The sequence below is a fragment of the Chrysoperla carnea genome, chromosome X, assembly GCF_905475395.1.
Source record: "Chrysoperla carnea chromosome X, inChrCarn1.1, whole genome shotgun sequence".
NCBI lineage: Eukaryota > Metazoa > Arthropoda > Insecta > Neuroptera > Chrysopidae > Chrysoperla > Chrysoperla carnea.
In genome coordinates, this window is record NC_058342.1 from 15,815,840 (window position 1) to 15,832,841 (window position 17,002).

Below are 17,002 nucleotides of genomic sequence, written 5' to 3' on the forward strand. Positions count from 1 at the left end.
CGGACATACGACAGACAGACAGACAGACGGAAATGAACTAATTACGTGATTCTATGAAAACATATACCAAATTTTTTTCGTAGCATCCATATTTTTAAGCGTTACAAACTTGGGACTAAACTTAATATACCATGCATATTACATATACATAGTATAAAAACACGCTACTCTTCAACAATGAAATTTGCCACCCCTATTTTTTCAAAAAATAAGTGAGCGAAAAACTTTCACGAATAATTTACGAATAAAAAGCGGCAAATTCCCATTACAATAAAATTGAGAAATTCGAAAAATGGTCCGCTAACTTAATATTAAGTTAACGAACCAGCCCAATTTAAAAAAAAAATAAATGAGCGAAAAAATTAAAATTTTCACGAATAATTTACCAGGCTTCACTGTATTCCACCATCACTTAACCAGGTTTCACTGTATTAGAAAAATGAAAACACAAAAAAGTGGATTTTATAATTTTATATATTTTTTTTTGTTAAATTATTTTTGATTTTTTACATATATTATATTTTTCAATTATTACACTAAGTAATCAAATCCCAATAAAAATAATACTAAAAACTATTAAAGATTTTTTTTTTTATTTTAAATATCATATTCCTAAAAATTTTTTTCATTTTTTTGGGTTAAATTTGAAACAGAGAACAAAAACAAATTATTTTTTTTAAATAAGCGCACGCCATTTTTATAAATTTTATTCTCAAAATCTGGGTGGTACCAAAATACACATAAAAGTGTGGTAGAATTTACAAATCACTGGTTTAACATTTCCATGATGACAGCGGTAGGATGGATCAAAATGGGTTTTTGGTACTCTAGGATCAAAAAACGTTTTTGTGAGTGTGGATACTCAAAGTTATCTATTGGCTTTGTTTGACTAAAATTAAAAAAAAAAAATTATAAATTTATTGTGATACTTGGATTCGAATTACAAAAAAAAATATCACAATTGTCTTAAAAAAAAGGGCCTTAAAAGTAAAAAAATACACATTCTTATGTTTTTTACATACAAAGAGCTGTCCTAAAAATTTATTTGAATTTTATTTAAAAAAAAAAGAAAAGCAAATTAACTATTCAAAATTTTATAAAATAAAATTTTTTTTAAAATTAAAACTAAGACTCATTAGCACAGTCAATGAATTTTGAAGCACAGTCGTTGAAAAAAGGGCTCAAAACTGGCGATGAGTATCACTATCAAAGAATATAACAGCCACGCCGTTACGAACTAAAATAAACTTGAAATAAGTTATTTTAAAATTTTTCTATAAATGTTTAGAGGCCTGTTTTAAACGATTGTGGGGATTTTAGATAAAAGAAAATTAATTCAAAGAAAAACATAATTGTAACACAGTGCTGAAAAATTAGATTTTTCTGGTTTTCATTTTTTTGTTTTTTTTTTCATAGTTATTATTATTCATAATATTATAAGTGTTTTTAAATTGTTTAACTTCTTGCTAGTTTTCCATAAACATTTTCATCGGAATATGCAATGTATAAAAAGAAATCTTCTTCATGGTGTTCCTGAAAATTAAGAAGTTCATTTTTAATTAAACAAGTGAAAACAAATAATTGACTGAGTTAATTGTTGAAATACCATGCATAGATAGTGTTGATCACTCTATCACATTACACATACATACATGTCACACACACATAACTAATATAACTGATATTCCCATATAATACATACTATAAAATATAATAAACAGTATTGTTTACGAAAAAATGTATCAAACAAAAGTTGTTTTGTTTTTTATAAGGAACATTTTTTACATTTAAACTTTTGTTCTATCTCTAACGGTTTACAAGGTGGATCCTACACTTTTTATATCCTGAGTACGCTATTAAAATTTCAGTTTGATATCTTTTTTCGTTTTTGAGTTGACTGACAGACGGACGGACGAACGGACTACCCAAAATAGACTAAATAGGTGATTTTATGAACACCTATACCAAAATTTTGTACGTAGCATCAATATTTTTAAGCGTTACAAACTTGGGACTAAACTTAGTATACCTTGCATATTACATATATGCATGGTATAAAAATAATAAGTAATTCGTTTATTTTATGAAAATCATTCATACACATCCTAATCCCAACTAGTCCCGGCAAAATCCGTCACCGAGCATGATTAAGCCCCGATGGAATATTGTTTCAGCTGTTTTTACTTAAAACAAGTTAAAACAAACAATTAACTGAGTTAATTGTTGAAACATCATTTATAGACCGTGTTGATTACACTGTCACATTACACATACATACATGTCACACATACATAACTGATATTAACGAAAAAATGTTTCAAACAAAAGTTGTTTATTTTTTTAGAAGATTTATTTTTTACATTACACAACTTTTGTTCTATTCCTAACGGTTTACAAGATGGGTTCTACGGACCCAAGATCCACTTTTCCTCACTTTTTACGTCTTAAGCACGCTGTAAAAATTTCAACTTGATATCTCTTTTCCTTTTTGAGTTATCGTGATGACAGGCGGACAGACAGACGGAAATGGACTAATTAAGTGATTTTATGAAAAGCTATACCAAAATTTTGTTCGTAACATCAATATTTTTAAGTGTTACTTGGGACTAAACTTAGTATACCTTGATATATACTACATATATACATGGTATAAAAATAAGTAATAGTGACCGAATCGTTTCGTAAAAAATTTTATCATATAATTGAGATCAACATAACAAAAAATGTTCTTAGACATTTTTCTCTAAACCCTCCAGTTTCCGAGTTAAAAATTCGTTTGTAAAATTCGAGTAAAAAATTTGGAAAAACTAGATTTTTACGATTTTCATCCCTCAAAAAATTAGATTTTTAATGTGTATCAAATTATTATTTGTAGTGTAAAGCTTACTCAACAATATCCCCCAAAAATTTCTAGCCAAATTGCATTTTAAGTGTTTGATTGTTAACTGTTAAAGAGCGCGCGAAAAATCATCCAACAATAATGATTTTCTCTTATATCCATGCTAGAAAGAGATTTTCACCAATCGACTCGAAATAAAGTCAAATTAACGGCAAAATTCAAAAAATTTGATTTTCCACAACGCAACCATCCGGCAAATATCGTTTTTCCGATTTTTCGGGGGTTGTGTTGGGGAAAATATAATTTTTCGACCTATTCTGTTAATTTGACTTTATTTCAATTTAATTAGGCCAAAAATTGTTGAGAGATGTTGTTGAGTAAGCTTTACACTACAAATACAAATTTTATACTTATTAAAAATCTGATTTTTTCATAGAGTTGGGATGAAAATCGTAAAAATTCCGATTTATAAAAATTTTACTTTTATTTTTTACTCGAAAACTGGAAGACTTGTCTTGTTGTCAAAAACTGGAGAAAAATAAATAAAAATTAATAATTTTTTTTAAAATTTTAAACAAGTGAAAACAAACAATTGACTGAGTTAATTGTTGAAATACCATGCAAAGACAGTATTGATTACTCTCACATTACACATACATACATGTTACACATACATAACTGATATTCCCATATAATACATACTATAAAATTTACGCCCTCACGGATAAGCAAAGATGTTTACGAAAAAATGTATCAAACAAAAGTTGTTTTGTTTTTTTATAGGGAACATTTTTCACATTTAAACTGTTGTTCTATCTCTAACGGTTTACAAGATGGATCCTACGCACCCAGGACCCAATTGACCTATGTTGCTCATTTACGCACTCGACCCCACTTCTACGTCGTGAGAACGCTATAAAAATTTCATCTTGATATCTCTTTTCGTTTTTGAGTTATCGTGTTGGCAGACAGACGGGCAGAAAACCGGAAATGGACTAATTAGGTGATTCTATGAACACTTATACCAAAATTTTGTTCGTAGCATCAATATTTTTAAGCGTTACAAACTTGGGACTAAATTTAGTATACCATGCATATTACATTACATATATGCATGGTATAAAAATAAAAACGAATTATTTTTAAAATTGATAATAATGTACAGATAGTTTCGTATATCCATGAGGGGATAATAATTTTGGTTGCTAGTTTCCATTCACTACCAAAATTATAACCGGGACTAACCGTGACCTCCTCAATTAAATAATTCAAAAACACCTACTATACAATAATAGTGTAGACGCTGAGTTGGTTTCGTGTGCATTTACATGTCCCAGCGAACAAGGAGTGTATTATTTCGAAGTATTTTCACAAATTTCCCCCCCACTCTGAGCAATGAGCAAATTGAAAATTCGGATTCAGCGAGTCAAAATACGTCGAAATACACACCTTGTTCGGTAGGACCTGTAAATGCATACGAAACCCACTCAGCGCCTACACTATGAACACTTTAAAACACAAAAAAAAAAGTAATTAAATTTGTAATCGTATGATAACAGGTTCGGTTCTTCTTTTTAAAATATTTTTGAAGCAATGCCAAAAATTAATACAAAAAATGAATATTTTAATTTCACTTTTTCGATGTTAAAAAATTGACTATTTTTTAAAATCAATTAAGTAAAAGGTAATTATTTTTAGAGCATTTTTTTTATTTTAGTACACTCACCGGCATAAAATTTCGTTCAAGAAAATTGACGTAATTTCAAATACTTGTATCTCCACAAAAAAATGATCGGATCTTGACCATATACAGCTCAATCGAAAACATTCTCTTGAGGAGAATTTGCAAATTTTCCGAATTATTTTCGACGAGTGCGAAAATAATTTTGCATGAAAACCGATTAAGGTATTTGTCTTTGTACAATATTGTAAAAATAGTGTGCTACATCATACAGCAGTGGTATGTACGTATAGATATGCTTAGCACACTCAAATAAGTATTAATTTTAACATGCTTTTAACTCAACTGTCCATTTATCACGTATTCTGTATGATAATAGCATGATAATAAACATTTGTAATTCTGTATATAATAGACATCCCTCTTACACTACTTATACTCTAAATGTAATTATTTCTGTTATACAAAAAATTTAAATAACTTTGAGTGACTTATCTCAAGAATGAAGCGGCCAATAGTTTTGATTTTTTTTTTAAACTCACATGCACAAATTCATGAATGTTCAATTAGTTTTTTGAAAATATCTTAAATCTAGTTTTTTTTTCTAGAATTAAAAAACTTGGTAAAAACACAACAAAACGCAACCTTTCCTATGCTCTCCATGTTAATTATCTGAACTTTAATTGTATTTAACTCGAGTTAGAGACTTAATATTTTAAACTTAATCGAGGAAGTGGAGGTCAATAGATTTTTATGGAAGCTGATGGAAAATATTTGCCTGAGTGTGCTTAACAAAATCATATTCATGCGAACTAAAGTTTTTTTTGATTTACGCCCATGGTATGCAACAGAAATACCCTACTTCCGGACACATTTTTTTTATTTAACATTTAAAAACAATTATTGAATTTTATATTTTTAACGATTCTAAGCATTTTTTGATCCTTGACAAATTTTACCGTACATCGCCGTTTTCAAGATAAGGGAAGTTCCTTGCCGTTTTCGAGAAAGTTGGGAACGTGTTTATAGGACCCAAAGGAACATTCAACCAACTTAACCTAATTATAGAGGGGCATAAAATATGAATAATAAGAAAAAGTTTATACATACAAAATGATTGGAAATTTTACGCCCGATAACTTTGGATTGACCTATTTTTTCTCTAAAATGCATAGTTTTCGAGTAAATTTCAAAAAAATGTTGAAAAATAGTTGATTTTTCCGAAATAATCCTTTGATTGTCCTGCGCATATGAAAATTTTTGTTTTACAGGTAAAAAGCTAAGAATTGGCATTGATGTACCCAAAACTTCAGTAAATTTCACCTTACTTGATGGGATTATAATGTAAAACTATTTACTAGCCAAGGCAGGAATGTGTATGCTTTCGTCAAATCCGAAAAAAACAGTTATCTTACATTGAGGCTGAACGCCTGGGCCTGGCAGCGTATCACGATTACTGCAGGAGCTGTCATAGTGGTGAAAAGGAGGAGACAATGTCTCATCTTTTCTGTCACTGCCAAGGTCTTGCCATGAGGAGATGGCCTTACTTGATCCAGCCTCTCTTTGACGACCTCTCCGACCTGGAGTCCGTAGACGTCAAAGCTCTCCTGCTGTTCTTAAACAGCTCCAAATGGTTCATGGAGTAGTGGCCGAGGATGGGCCAACCCTTTTTCGGTATCACAACAGACCCTATGGTCTAAGTGTGTCCCACCCCAAGACAACCACTCTAACCTAGCCTTACCTACATTGAGGCTCTAAATTTCATTTCAAAGTAAATCTTCAAAGCCACAAAAAATTGGTAAAAAAATATTCCCGAATTTTTATAACCATAAAATTAATTAAATCGGTTATATTTAACGAAATATAATCGGTTAATATTTAAGTTATGTAAAGTGTCTGTCCACATTTTTGGGACCCACAATTGAAATTTTTGATTGAGTTCAATTTTTTACCCTAAATTTTGTTTTATATTAGGTGCCTTAAATAATTTTTGACAACTCAAATCGAAAAATCAATCCAATTGCTCTAGATCGAATAAGATCGAGGCTTTTTTGACATCCGAATTTTTTGTAAATTTAATTCCCTAAAAATCTTTTTCGATACCATTATCTAGTACCGTAAAAGAGGATCTGGTAAAAAAATTTTAATCAAATCGCGCAACTTCGATTTTTGAAACATCAACAATTTATTTGTAAGATTTTTACTGTCGTTAAAAAAAACATCCCCCAAAATTTAAGCAAGAATCTCGATAAAAATTAAAACGATTTTAGCCATTTATCAAAAATATTAAATCTAAAATAGTATTTCGTCATAATATTTAGAAATTAAAACATTCATTGTGAAATTTTTCAGGGTCACAGCTGTTAATTTTTATTTCCCTTTAAAAATGAAACATTTATTATGAGAACCTTTATAAACATGATTGAAGCATTTTTCAGTTCATACAATTTTCATGAAAATAACGGAAAATATTTTTAAATACAGATTTACTTAATATCAAAATATTTGAAAATAATGATCTTTTTGACATTTAAAATTATTGAAATTAATTTGCTTGACGTCATAACGCATTATAAAAATTATCAATCACTATTGGTCAATCGAAAAAATTAACGCAAACAAGTTGTCAACTTTATAACATCAAACGATATAAATATAAAAAAAAAATTTGGCAACTATGTAAAATTAAACACTTATCGAAACTGTCATTCTTTAGACTTTGACAACAAAATCGAAAACTACTAAAGACTAAACTGCAATAACTTTTATTTTTTTTTTTAAAACAAAATTTTTAATATGCCAAATTTTTTTTAATTAAACCCAATTTAACAAAAAAAATCACAAACATTCCACAAAAACAACACTAATCACTCGCACAATCAAACCAAAACAATAGAAATTAGAAACAAAAAAAAATTGTTGTTACCTGATAAAGAGATCCCATTGTCGCTGATGTTGGTGGAATAACATTATTTACAAAGAAAAATAATGCATCCTCAGGTCTCAAATGTATTCGTTTTCGGATCAAAAAATAAAATTGACCAACAGTTAAATCAGATGGTACTAAATATTTCTTTTTATCTAAATCACCAATTCTAGCTTTAGGAGCCTTTTCCACAATGACCTTGGCAAAAAAAAAAAAATACTACTCAATATGTTTTCATTTGAAAAATTTAATTTTTATTAATCAAAATATTTAATACTTTAAATTAAAATGAACTTATTAACAAACAATATTAAATTCGTTTTGAATAGAATAAATTTTTTATAATTATGCGACATAACAAAATGGCAGATTTTTTGTTTTCATAATAATTCGTAACATACTTACTGGTACTCGATCTGGATACTTTCTACGGATTTTTTCACCTTCTGCTTTTCTTTTCTCAAATGGATGTTCTTCTTTGTATACAAATTTCATTTTAAATTAATTGATTGATTTTAAATTAAAATAATAAATTGTCAAAAATCAAAATATATATGTGTATATATTTCTCGTAGTAAAAACACTAATACACTGGTATAGTATAATTGTATGTATGAATGTATGTATGTATGTATGTAACCAAGTTTCTCTTACGACGTAATATTTTCAACTGAGTCATTTTACTTTGTTTTGTTTTGACAACTACATACACATATCGATTTACACTTCAATTCATTTATACAGACCCTAGTTGTGATCGTATAATAGTCACCAAAGATCGGATTTTATAACAAGATGCTTTATTTTTTCCAGAATCAGGAAATTTTAATTACGAGCTTTTATTCAAATTTGTCTAATTTTTTTTTTGCTTCACTTAGATTAGGTTAGAGTGACTATTCTGGGGCGGGACACACTTAGACCATAGGATCCGTTGTGGTACCGAAAAAGAGTTGGACCATTCCCGACCACTACTCCATGAACCATTTTGAGTTGTTTAAGAACAGCAGAAGTGCTTTGACGTCAACGGACTTTAAGTCAGAAAAGTCGTCCAAGAGAGGCTGGCTCAAATAAGTCCATCTCTTCATGACAAGAACTGTACAGGGACAGAAAAGATGATACATCGTCCCTTCCTCCTCCACACTGTGACAGCTCCTGCAATAGTCGTGATACACTGTCAGGCAAAGACGTTTAGCATGCCTGCCTCCCAATCAGTGTCCTGTAATAGAAGCAACAACTTTGCTAATAGAGGCCGTTGGAAGCTATATAAGATCTTCGGAACGACTACGATTGTACTCAGACCATATCTATCTTGCAGTGCCACAAGTACATTCCTCTCTCTATCAAAGATTGGCCCTTTTTAAGATATCTTCTTTAGAAAGCATCTTGCATTTCGCAAATAAAAATCCCGGATGACTATTAATGCTTTTATCCACTAGCATTGCTATCCACCATACTAGTAACCCATAGAATAGTATGGGTAACCCATAGAATAGTATGGGTCTAAGGTACTTCACAAATACAAATGGAAACAAACATGAATGACTCGGTATTTAATAACAAATAATCTGGTAAAAACAACTCGGTTATTACGGCTCGGCACAAAAACAACCCGGTACCAAAATAACTGCGGAAAAAAAACTCGGTAGAAAACAACTCACGTTATCCCTGTGGCTGCGGTCACTTATTGATCCACGGGTTGGTCATGTGTTTAATGGGGACCAGTTAGAACGGATCTGCGGGTTTTTTGCGCTTATTGATTAATGCTGTGATTGTGTTCATTCACAGGTCTACGGGTTGGCCATGCTTTTAATAGGGGTCGAGTAAGCATTGGTCTGCGAGTTTTTTAGCTAACAAGGTGATTGCGTTCATTCACTGATTATTCACGGGGAAAATTTAAATAAAATAAAAATACAATATTAAAACAGAAAATCTGTTGAATACACCTAATTTTTTAAAAAGTTAATATGTACAACCCAACTATCAAAACATTTAAGTCAGAAAACAAACCAAAAATTTTAAAATGTTAAAAGAGTTGATGTAACCAAGGTTTGAACCCGATAATAAGTTTTTTATTCAGTTTTCACGCCGATAAAGAAAATAAACCGAGAATTGAAATATCAAAATGTAGATATCAAAAAAATACATCAAATTAAATTCATTTAAAACAATAAATTTTCGAATTTGAAATTTGAAAAAATTCTATTTTGAAATCTTTTGGATAAAGTTAATTTGATATGCAATCAAATGAGTTCAAAAAGATACATAAAATGAATTTCTATGAAAGAAATGATGAAACTATTTTCGAGAAACTTAAAAAAGTTTGAAGATTAAGTTTCATTTCTTATCTGTCCTCCTGCCAAAACTTAAAAACGTTTGAAAACTCATATTCTTATTTTTACTTACCTTTTTAAACTTAACGCACTCGCACTTATCATCTAATTAGTCCATTTTCGGTTGTCCGCCTGGCCGCCCGTCTGTGAACACGATATTCTCAAAAACGAAAAAAGATATCAAGCTATACTCGGTCGACCAAAGCAAACTTAAGTGGAAAATTTAAAATTTTTTTCATTTTCGAAATACATTGGACTTTTCGAAGAAAGATTTCTCAACAGACGATTTTTATGTAACATTTTTGATCGGTTCTTTTTATTGTCGAGAATAGTTTTTAGTGTAGCTTTAAGGACTACACTTGGTTAAGTACTACACAACCTTAAGGGCTACTAAGGGCTAAATGGACAAAAGCCTTATTCTTTTTGAGCAAATATTTCTAATAGTTAATATAGGAATCGTTTCAAAACAGGTATATTTTTTAATTTTGTATGAATTTCATGTTTCTATGTGTATTTTCAAGAAGATTAATTGTTCTTATCAGGGGTCGCTATTATCGTCTACTCTGAATGTTCTGGCAGGCTGGAAAATAATTGAAACGAATTTATTAACTAAATATCGAAAATGATTTTTGTGTATGAATTATTGAAAATTTGACATTAGTCTATGGCAGATTGATTAAACTAGATAAGAATCGCCGAGGAAACCATTTTGTGCATAGTAGTATAAAAATCCAAATCCTATTCATACATACAAACTTTAATTTATTACTTAATTTTTTTTCTTTCAAATGCGTTTGAATTATTAAAAAAAAAAGTTCCTTTATCGATAACATATTATAAATAGAACTATTATTTTTACGTTATAGTACATACATATTTTTACATTTTTAATGAATTATACTTTAACGTATCTCATCTTAATTCAAAAAAACGTATACAGGTGGCCACAGCATCAAAACCAAGTAATCAACAGTCAACAGTATGGTTACTAATTAATTATAACAAACAAATAAATACAAAATTTATCAAATTTCTTAATAAATTTTTGTTATTTGTTACCTTGAATATACACAAATATTATCATATCCATATACAAAATAATATGATAAGAAAATATAATAATATTGTATTACGCATGTGTAATTACGTATTTGTTAGAAATTCATAATTTTTTTTTTTTTTGTTCATATGTTTTAACTATTAGACGCAGAAACAAAACACAAAAAACGATTCAAATTCGAAAATTTTGAACAGTAAGTTGGATTTGAATGCGGTTTTCAGCATTCGATTCGTTAGAGCGTCAAGAAATTTTGTGACCTAAATTGATTTATAAGAAATTAAAAATATGCAATTTGCATAAATAATATGCATTAAATTATCCGTCAATATACTAAATTCATAATTCGGTTAATAGTGATGAAAATAATTCCAAATTTGTTACTCAGGAGTTTTTGGAGTCGCTGAACACGTCAAAATTGTTATCCGCGATACCTGGTCCCCTGGGTAAACGGGTAACGAATATCGCAACTGAATCGGGCACCAGGTACCTGATTCCCGGGGTACCGGACGTACTCTGGGCAGGACGTTCCTTGGAGATCAATTCTGTCACGATATTCGCTCTCAGCTACCCCAAAAATCCTCGAGGAACGATTTTGGACTGATTATATAACAAATTTTCCGAAAAACTCTAGGAGTTGACGAGGATACCGTTTACATTGGGCACTAGGTACCTCGGAGACCAATTCTGTCGCGATATTCGTTCTCAGCAACCCCAAAAACTCTCGAGTAGCGATTTTGGACCGATAATATAACAAATTTTCCGAAAACTTCAGGAGATGATGGGGATACTGTTTACTCAGGGGACCAGGTATCTTGGAGACCAATTCTGATGTATTTAGCAACCCCAAAAGATCCCGGGTAAGAAGTTGGGAATCATTTTCACCACTATTAACCGAATTGTGAATTTAGTATAATAATATGTAATACGGATAATTTAAAATACAATTATAATAAGTGAAAACAAACAATTGACTGAGTTAACTGTTGAAATACCATGTATAGACAGTGTTCATTACTCTGTCACATTATACATACATACATGTCACACATATATAACTGTTATTCCCATATAATACATACTATACAATTTGCGCATAATTTGCCCTCTCACGGGTAAACAGTAATGTTTACGAAAAAATGTTTCAAGCAAAAGTTGTTTATTTTTTATGAGGAACCGACAATTGACAACCGGAAATGGACTAATAAGGTGATTTTATGAACACCTATGCCAAAATTTTGTTCATAGTAGCAATATTTTTAAGCGTTACAAACTTGGGACTAAACTTAGTATACCTTGGTATATTTCATATACATGGTATAAAATGCATATTATTTATGCAAATTGCATATTTTTAATTTCTTCTAAATCAATTTAGGTCACAAAATTTCGTGGCGCTCTAACGAATCGAATGCCGAAAACTGTATTTAAATCCGACTTACTGTTCAAATTTTTCGAACTTCATTGCTTTTTTTCTGTGACTATATTATAATAATGTTACTGCGTACTATTTTCAAAATATTATTATCATTTTGAATATTATTATGATTATGATTATTATAAACAGCTGTTTTAATAGTAGGCAAAAGTTTATTATTTTAAATGCTACAAGTTTATTAATAGAAATATTATGTTTTTCCTTTTCTTATTAAAATATCAATAAATAGTTATTTTTACTGGTCAATGGTTCATAATTTTGTATTTTGATGATGAATTTAGACAAAAAGTAATCATAAAATTTTTCGAAATCTAGCTTAATTTTCGAAATACCGAAGACTGAATAATTGAACTGAAAATTTCAATCTTCTATTTTTTTAAAAATAAAACCTCGATAAATTTTAATGTTATACCTTTCGTCCAATTCATTCAGATAGGATGCACTCCCTACTTATACAAGCAACACACAGCTTGAATTTACTTTCCATGGACACTATACAAGGATACTCAACTCAAATGAGAGAATTAACAAAATTTCTCAACGAAATAACAGAAATTATAACATCGCTGATGTTCCTTTTGCACCACAAAGTGCATTGCACGAAATAAATACGAACACATACGAACAAAATCTCTATATATTATAAATGCGAAAGTAAGCACGTTTGTTTGTTTGAATGATTTTTAATGAAACTGTACAATAATATAGCTCATACTTCAGAATAACGCATGAGATATAATTTATAAACATATATTGATAAAAAAAAAAAAAAATTAATTTAATTTCACATTACCATAAATTACAGATTTCTGTAAAAGTAGTCATTTGATATTACCATAAATTACAGATTTCTGTAAAAGTAGTCAATATAAAATATTTCACGGCCATCTTTTCTGATATACTCAATGAATAATTACGACTATTATACATTTAAAAAAATAGAAAACCATACATATATTTTATCTGTGTAAAACAATCCTTACCATTATTTTGAGTGTTAAAGAAAGGGGATAAGCGAGAGGAATCTTTATCAATCTTTACTTTTAAACCCAGCGAAACGGGTGGGTATCAATCTAGTTCTACATACATGCTTCATATTTTTAAAATCAAACTTGCGCCTTACTCTCATTCTTGTATCACGGTGCAAAAGGAACACAACTGCTATCTTTTTTTTTGACAGATATTTGGTTACATGGAGTTGAGTGTCCTTGTATAGTGACCATGATACTTTCGATGGCAACTTAAGTGTAGTCTTTTTCTAAGAATCTTCTTTAAATCAGAACAAGACATTGACTTCTGTATAAAACCTCGAACACAAAGTACCCAAAAAGTAGTTAGAGAATCAACTCAAATTTTGCAAAAATTAGATCCCTCACGGGAAAACAATGATATTTATGAAAAATGTTTCAGGCAAAACTTGTTAATTTTTTTAAAAGAACATTTTTTAGATTTGGAGAAAATGTACAATAAATTTTTGTCCTAATTTGTGCCCTCATGGGTAAACAGTGACGTTTACGAGAAAATGTTTCAAACAAAAGTTGTTTATTTTGTTATAATGAGCATTTTTATACCATGTATATAAAATATACCAAGGTATACTAAGTTTAGTCCCAAGTTTGTAGCGCTTAAAAATATTGATGCTATGAACAAAGTTTTGGTATAGGTGTTCATAAAATCTCCTAATTAGTCCATTTCCGGTTGTCTGTCTGTCTGTCTGTCGTCTGCCCGTCTGTCATCACGATAGCTCGAAAACGAAAAGTGATATGAAGCTGAAGTTCTTAAAGCGTGCTCAGAACGTAAAAAGTGAGGCCGAGTTTGTAAATGAGCAACATAGGTCAATTGAGTCTTCGTATCATCGATATTTCTAAGCGTTACAAACTTGGGACTGAAAGTAGTATACCTTGATAAATATTTCATATATAACAGGGTATAATAATTTTTAGTTAAAAGTTCTCCGTTCAACAAAAATTTTTTTTTTATTGATTTAATTAAATATATGTTTTATGACGCCATTAATTCTCTTGGGTGCTATGGCACTATACTAGCAGTCCAGTCCCAAACGAACAAAGTTCTCACCAGTAATAATATTCGCAGTACATATCGGACTCTTTGTCTATTTGACAATGTAGCAAAAATGGCGAATGATCTTACCTACATTTGTAGAGCTCTAATACCGAGCAATAAGATTTACAATATCACAAGCATATCGCTTAAAGGGCTAAACGCAGACATTTAAAATGTTGAAGTTAGTATTTTTTTTAATGCTTTATAAATTAATAATTATTTAAATTGAAAAGAAAATGGCAAATAATTCAATCAATAAAGAAAATATAAAAGTTGAAAAACAAGTAAATACAGAATTATTTAATATTAAAGAAGAAATATTAGATGAGAATATTAAACTAGAAGATGGAAAAATTAAAAATGAAATTCTAGAAGACAGTGTTACAATCGAACAAGGACGAATTAAAAATGAAATATTAGAAGAATTGGATGTTAGTGTGAATCCTGAAATAATTTATGTGAAGCAAGAAAATTTGTCTACAATTAATTGTGAAAACGAATTAAATACAGAATTTATTATAAAAGACGAAATATTCGATGTAAGTGTTTTAGAATCACAACAAGTTATCGCCGGAGAAAAGACATTTTCATGTGATAGTTTTGGGAATAGATTTAGTAATAAAAGAATTTTAAGCTATCATAAACTACTTAAAAAGACAAAGTTTGGGAGAAATTCTTTAACATGTGAAGTTTGTGATAAAACATTTACTAGAAAATATAATTTAATGAAGCACAAACGAATTCACTCTGGAGAAAAACCATATTCATGTGATATTTGTGAAAGGAGATTTAGTATTCGAAGGTATTTGAGGTAGTTGATCATAAATGAACTCACTCTGGAGAAAAACCGTTTTCATGTGATATTTGTGAGAGAAAATTCAAGACTCAAAGGTATTTATCTGAGCATAAACGCATTCACTCTGGAGAAAAACCATTTTCTTGTAAAATTTGTGGAAAAACATTTTCTCAGCAAGGCAGTTTAATTATCCATAAACGAACACACCCTAGAGAAAAACCATTTTCGTGTGATATTTGTGACAAAACATTTGTTTATCGAAGCAGTTTAGTTGATCATAAACGAATTCATAGCGGAGAAAAATTATTTCGGTGTGATATTTGTGATAGAAAATTTACTAATCCTAGTCATTTAATTTCACATAAACGAACTCATTCTGGAGTAAAACCATATCCATGCAACTTTTGTGATAAAACATTCTCTCAGCCAAGCTCTTTAATTGTACATAAGCGAATCCATTCTGGAGAAAAACGATTTTCATGTGAAGTTTGTGAAAAATCATTTCGACATAAAAGTAATTTAATTACACATGCACGAATTCATAGTGGCGAAAAACCATTTTCTTGTGAAATTTGTAATAAAACATTTAATAGGCAAAATAACTTAACTACACATAAACGGACTCATGCTGGAGAAAAACCATTTTCATGTGAAATTTGTGATAAAACATTTGCTCAGTCAAGCTCTCTAATTGTACATAAACAAATCCATTCTGGAGAAAAACGATTTTCATGTGAAGTTTGTGAAAAATCATTTAAAGTCAAGTATTATTTAGATTGTCATAAACAGACGCACAGTAAAGAAAGGCCATTTTCCTGTGATATTTGTGGAAAATCATTTAAACAAAAAAATTGTGTATATGTGCATAAACGATTGCACAAAGATGGGAAATGAATCCAATCATTTTTTTGTACCTCAACCTATCGGGTCGTTTTTTTTTTTTAAATGATCAAGAAGGTCCATATATTAAAACGTACATGTAACTTCTTGCCGCTAGAAAGTCTGGTCATTGCTATGGGCCAAATAGGCCAATCATTAGAATCCATTTATGAGGTGATTTTTAAAAATTTTAAAACCTTGAAATATGGGTCAGAAACGTATACTCGGAGGCTTTCGGAGTTGCTGATCACTATTCCGAAATCAGAATTTCGATATAATTCCCCTCTCTTGGGTAATTAATCTCGCTGGTTCAAAATTTCAATAGTCTGTAAATATTCGTCAAAATCGGCCAAAAAAGTATACTCGGGAGTTTTTGGGGTCACTGATCACGATTCCAAAGTTAGAATGGAATTAAATTCCCCCTCTTGGGATTAGCCGATCTTCTGAAATTTAATAAACCCTCGATAAAAGAACTTAAACAACTTTTAAACGGCTGAACAAATTTTCATGTAGCTCACAGTTTTTTAATGTACACGTCATGCCTTTTATTTGATAGCAAATCGATCGTTCATCCCCACTTCCACGACCTCCCGTCATATCACATTACGTTGGGGTTACATTTTGTAATGTTTACGTCACGGTCTTTAATTTGATACCCCAATTGGGTATATTTGGAAATATATGGGGATGAAAATTGGGGGGGGGGAGTATATCCACATTCTGCCTTCAGAATCTTGATCAACAACCCCAAAAATTCCCGATTATACTTTTTTGGTCTATTTTTGTGAATATATACAGAATATTTCTGTGTTAGACCAGCGAGTGACAAATAACCCCAGGAGGGGAGAGTATATGCCCATTCTAAATTCGGAATCGTGATCAGTGATCAAAAAAACTCTCGGGTAAATTTTTTTGGTCCATTTTGTTGAATATTACAGAATATTCCAATTTTGGACCAGCAGGAGTAATTCTGACTTCGGAATAGTGATCAG

General features: G+C 30.2%; 2 protein-coding genes across 2 annotated transcripts; one reads left to right on the top strand and one right to left on the bottom strand.

Annotated features, from left to right (window-relative positions):
* Positions 1–825: 825 nt before the first annotated feature.
* Positions 826–8,105, bottom strand: LOC123302415 (gamma-aminobutyric acid receptor-associated protein). The gene is made up of 3 exons (XM_044885342.1): positions 7,852–8,105; positions 7,447–7,644; positions 826–1,533 (listed from the first exon to the last, which is right to left on the bottom strand). Exons 1-3 carry the CDS (start codon positions 7,939–7,941, stop codon positions 1,456–1,458), a joined length of 366 nt encoding a protein of 121 aa, XP_044741277.1. The 5' UTR covers positions 7,942–8,105; the 3' UTR covers positions 826–1,455.
* An 814-nt stretch (positions 8,106–8,919) lies between these two features.
* LOC123302970 (zinc finger protein 525-like) lies at positions 8,920–16,025 on the top strand. The gene is made up of 3 exons (XM_044886063.1): positions 8,920–8,923; positions 14,648–14,874; positions 15,306–16,025. Exons 1-3 carry the CDS (start codon positions 8,920–8,922, stop codon positions 16,023–16,025), a joined length of 951 nt encoding a protein of 316 aa, XP_044741998.1.
* Positions 16,026–17,002: the final 977 nt, after the last annotated feature.

Bases quoted from the DNA above. Each gene is read 5' to 3' on its own strand.
- LOC123302970 (XM_044886063.1), top strand. The intron at 14,875-15,305 runs GTAAGTGTTTTA...ACATTTTCTCAG, and splicing joins TAAAAGACGAAATATTCGAT to CAAGGCAGTTTAATTATCCA.
- LOC123302415 (XM_044885342.1), bottom strand. From the start codon at position 7,941: ATGAAATTTGTATACAAAGAAGAACATCCATTTGAGAAAAGAAAAGCA. The intron at 7,645-7,851 runs GTAAGTATGTTA...TTTTTTGCCAAG, and splicing joins AGTATCCAGATCGAGTACCA to GTCATTGTGGAAAAGGCTCC. The intron at 1,534-7,446 runs GTAACAACAATT...CTTAATTTTCAG, and splicing joins CAATGGGATCTCTTTATCAG to GAACACCATGAAGAAGATTT.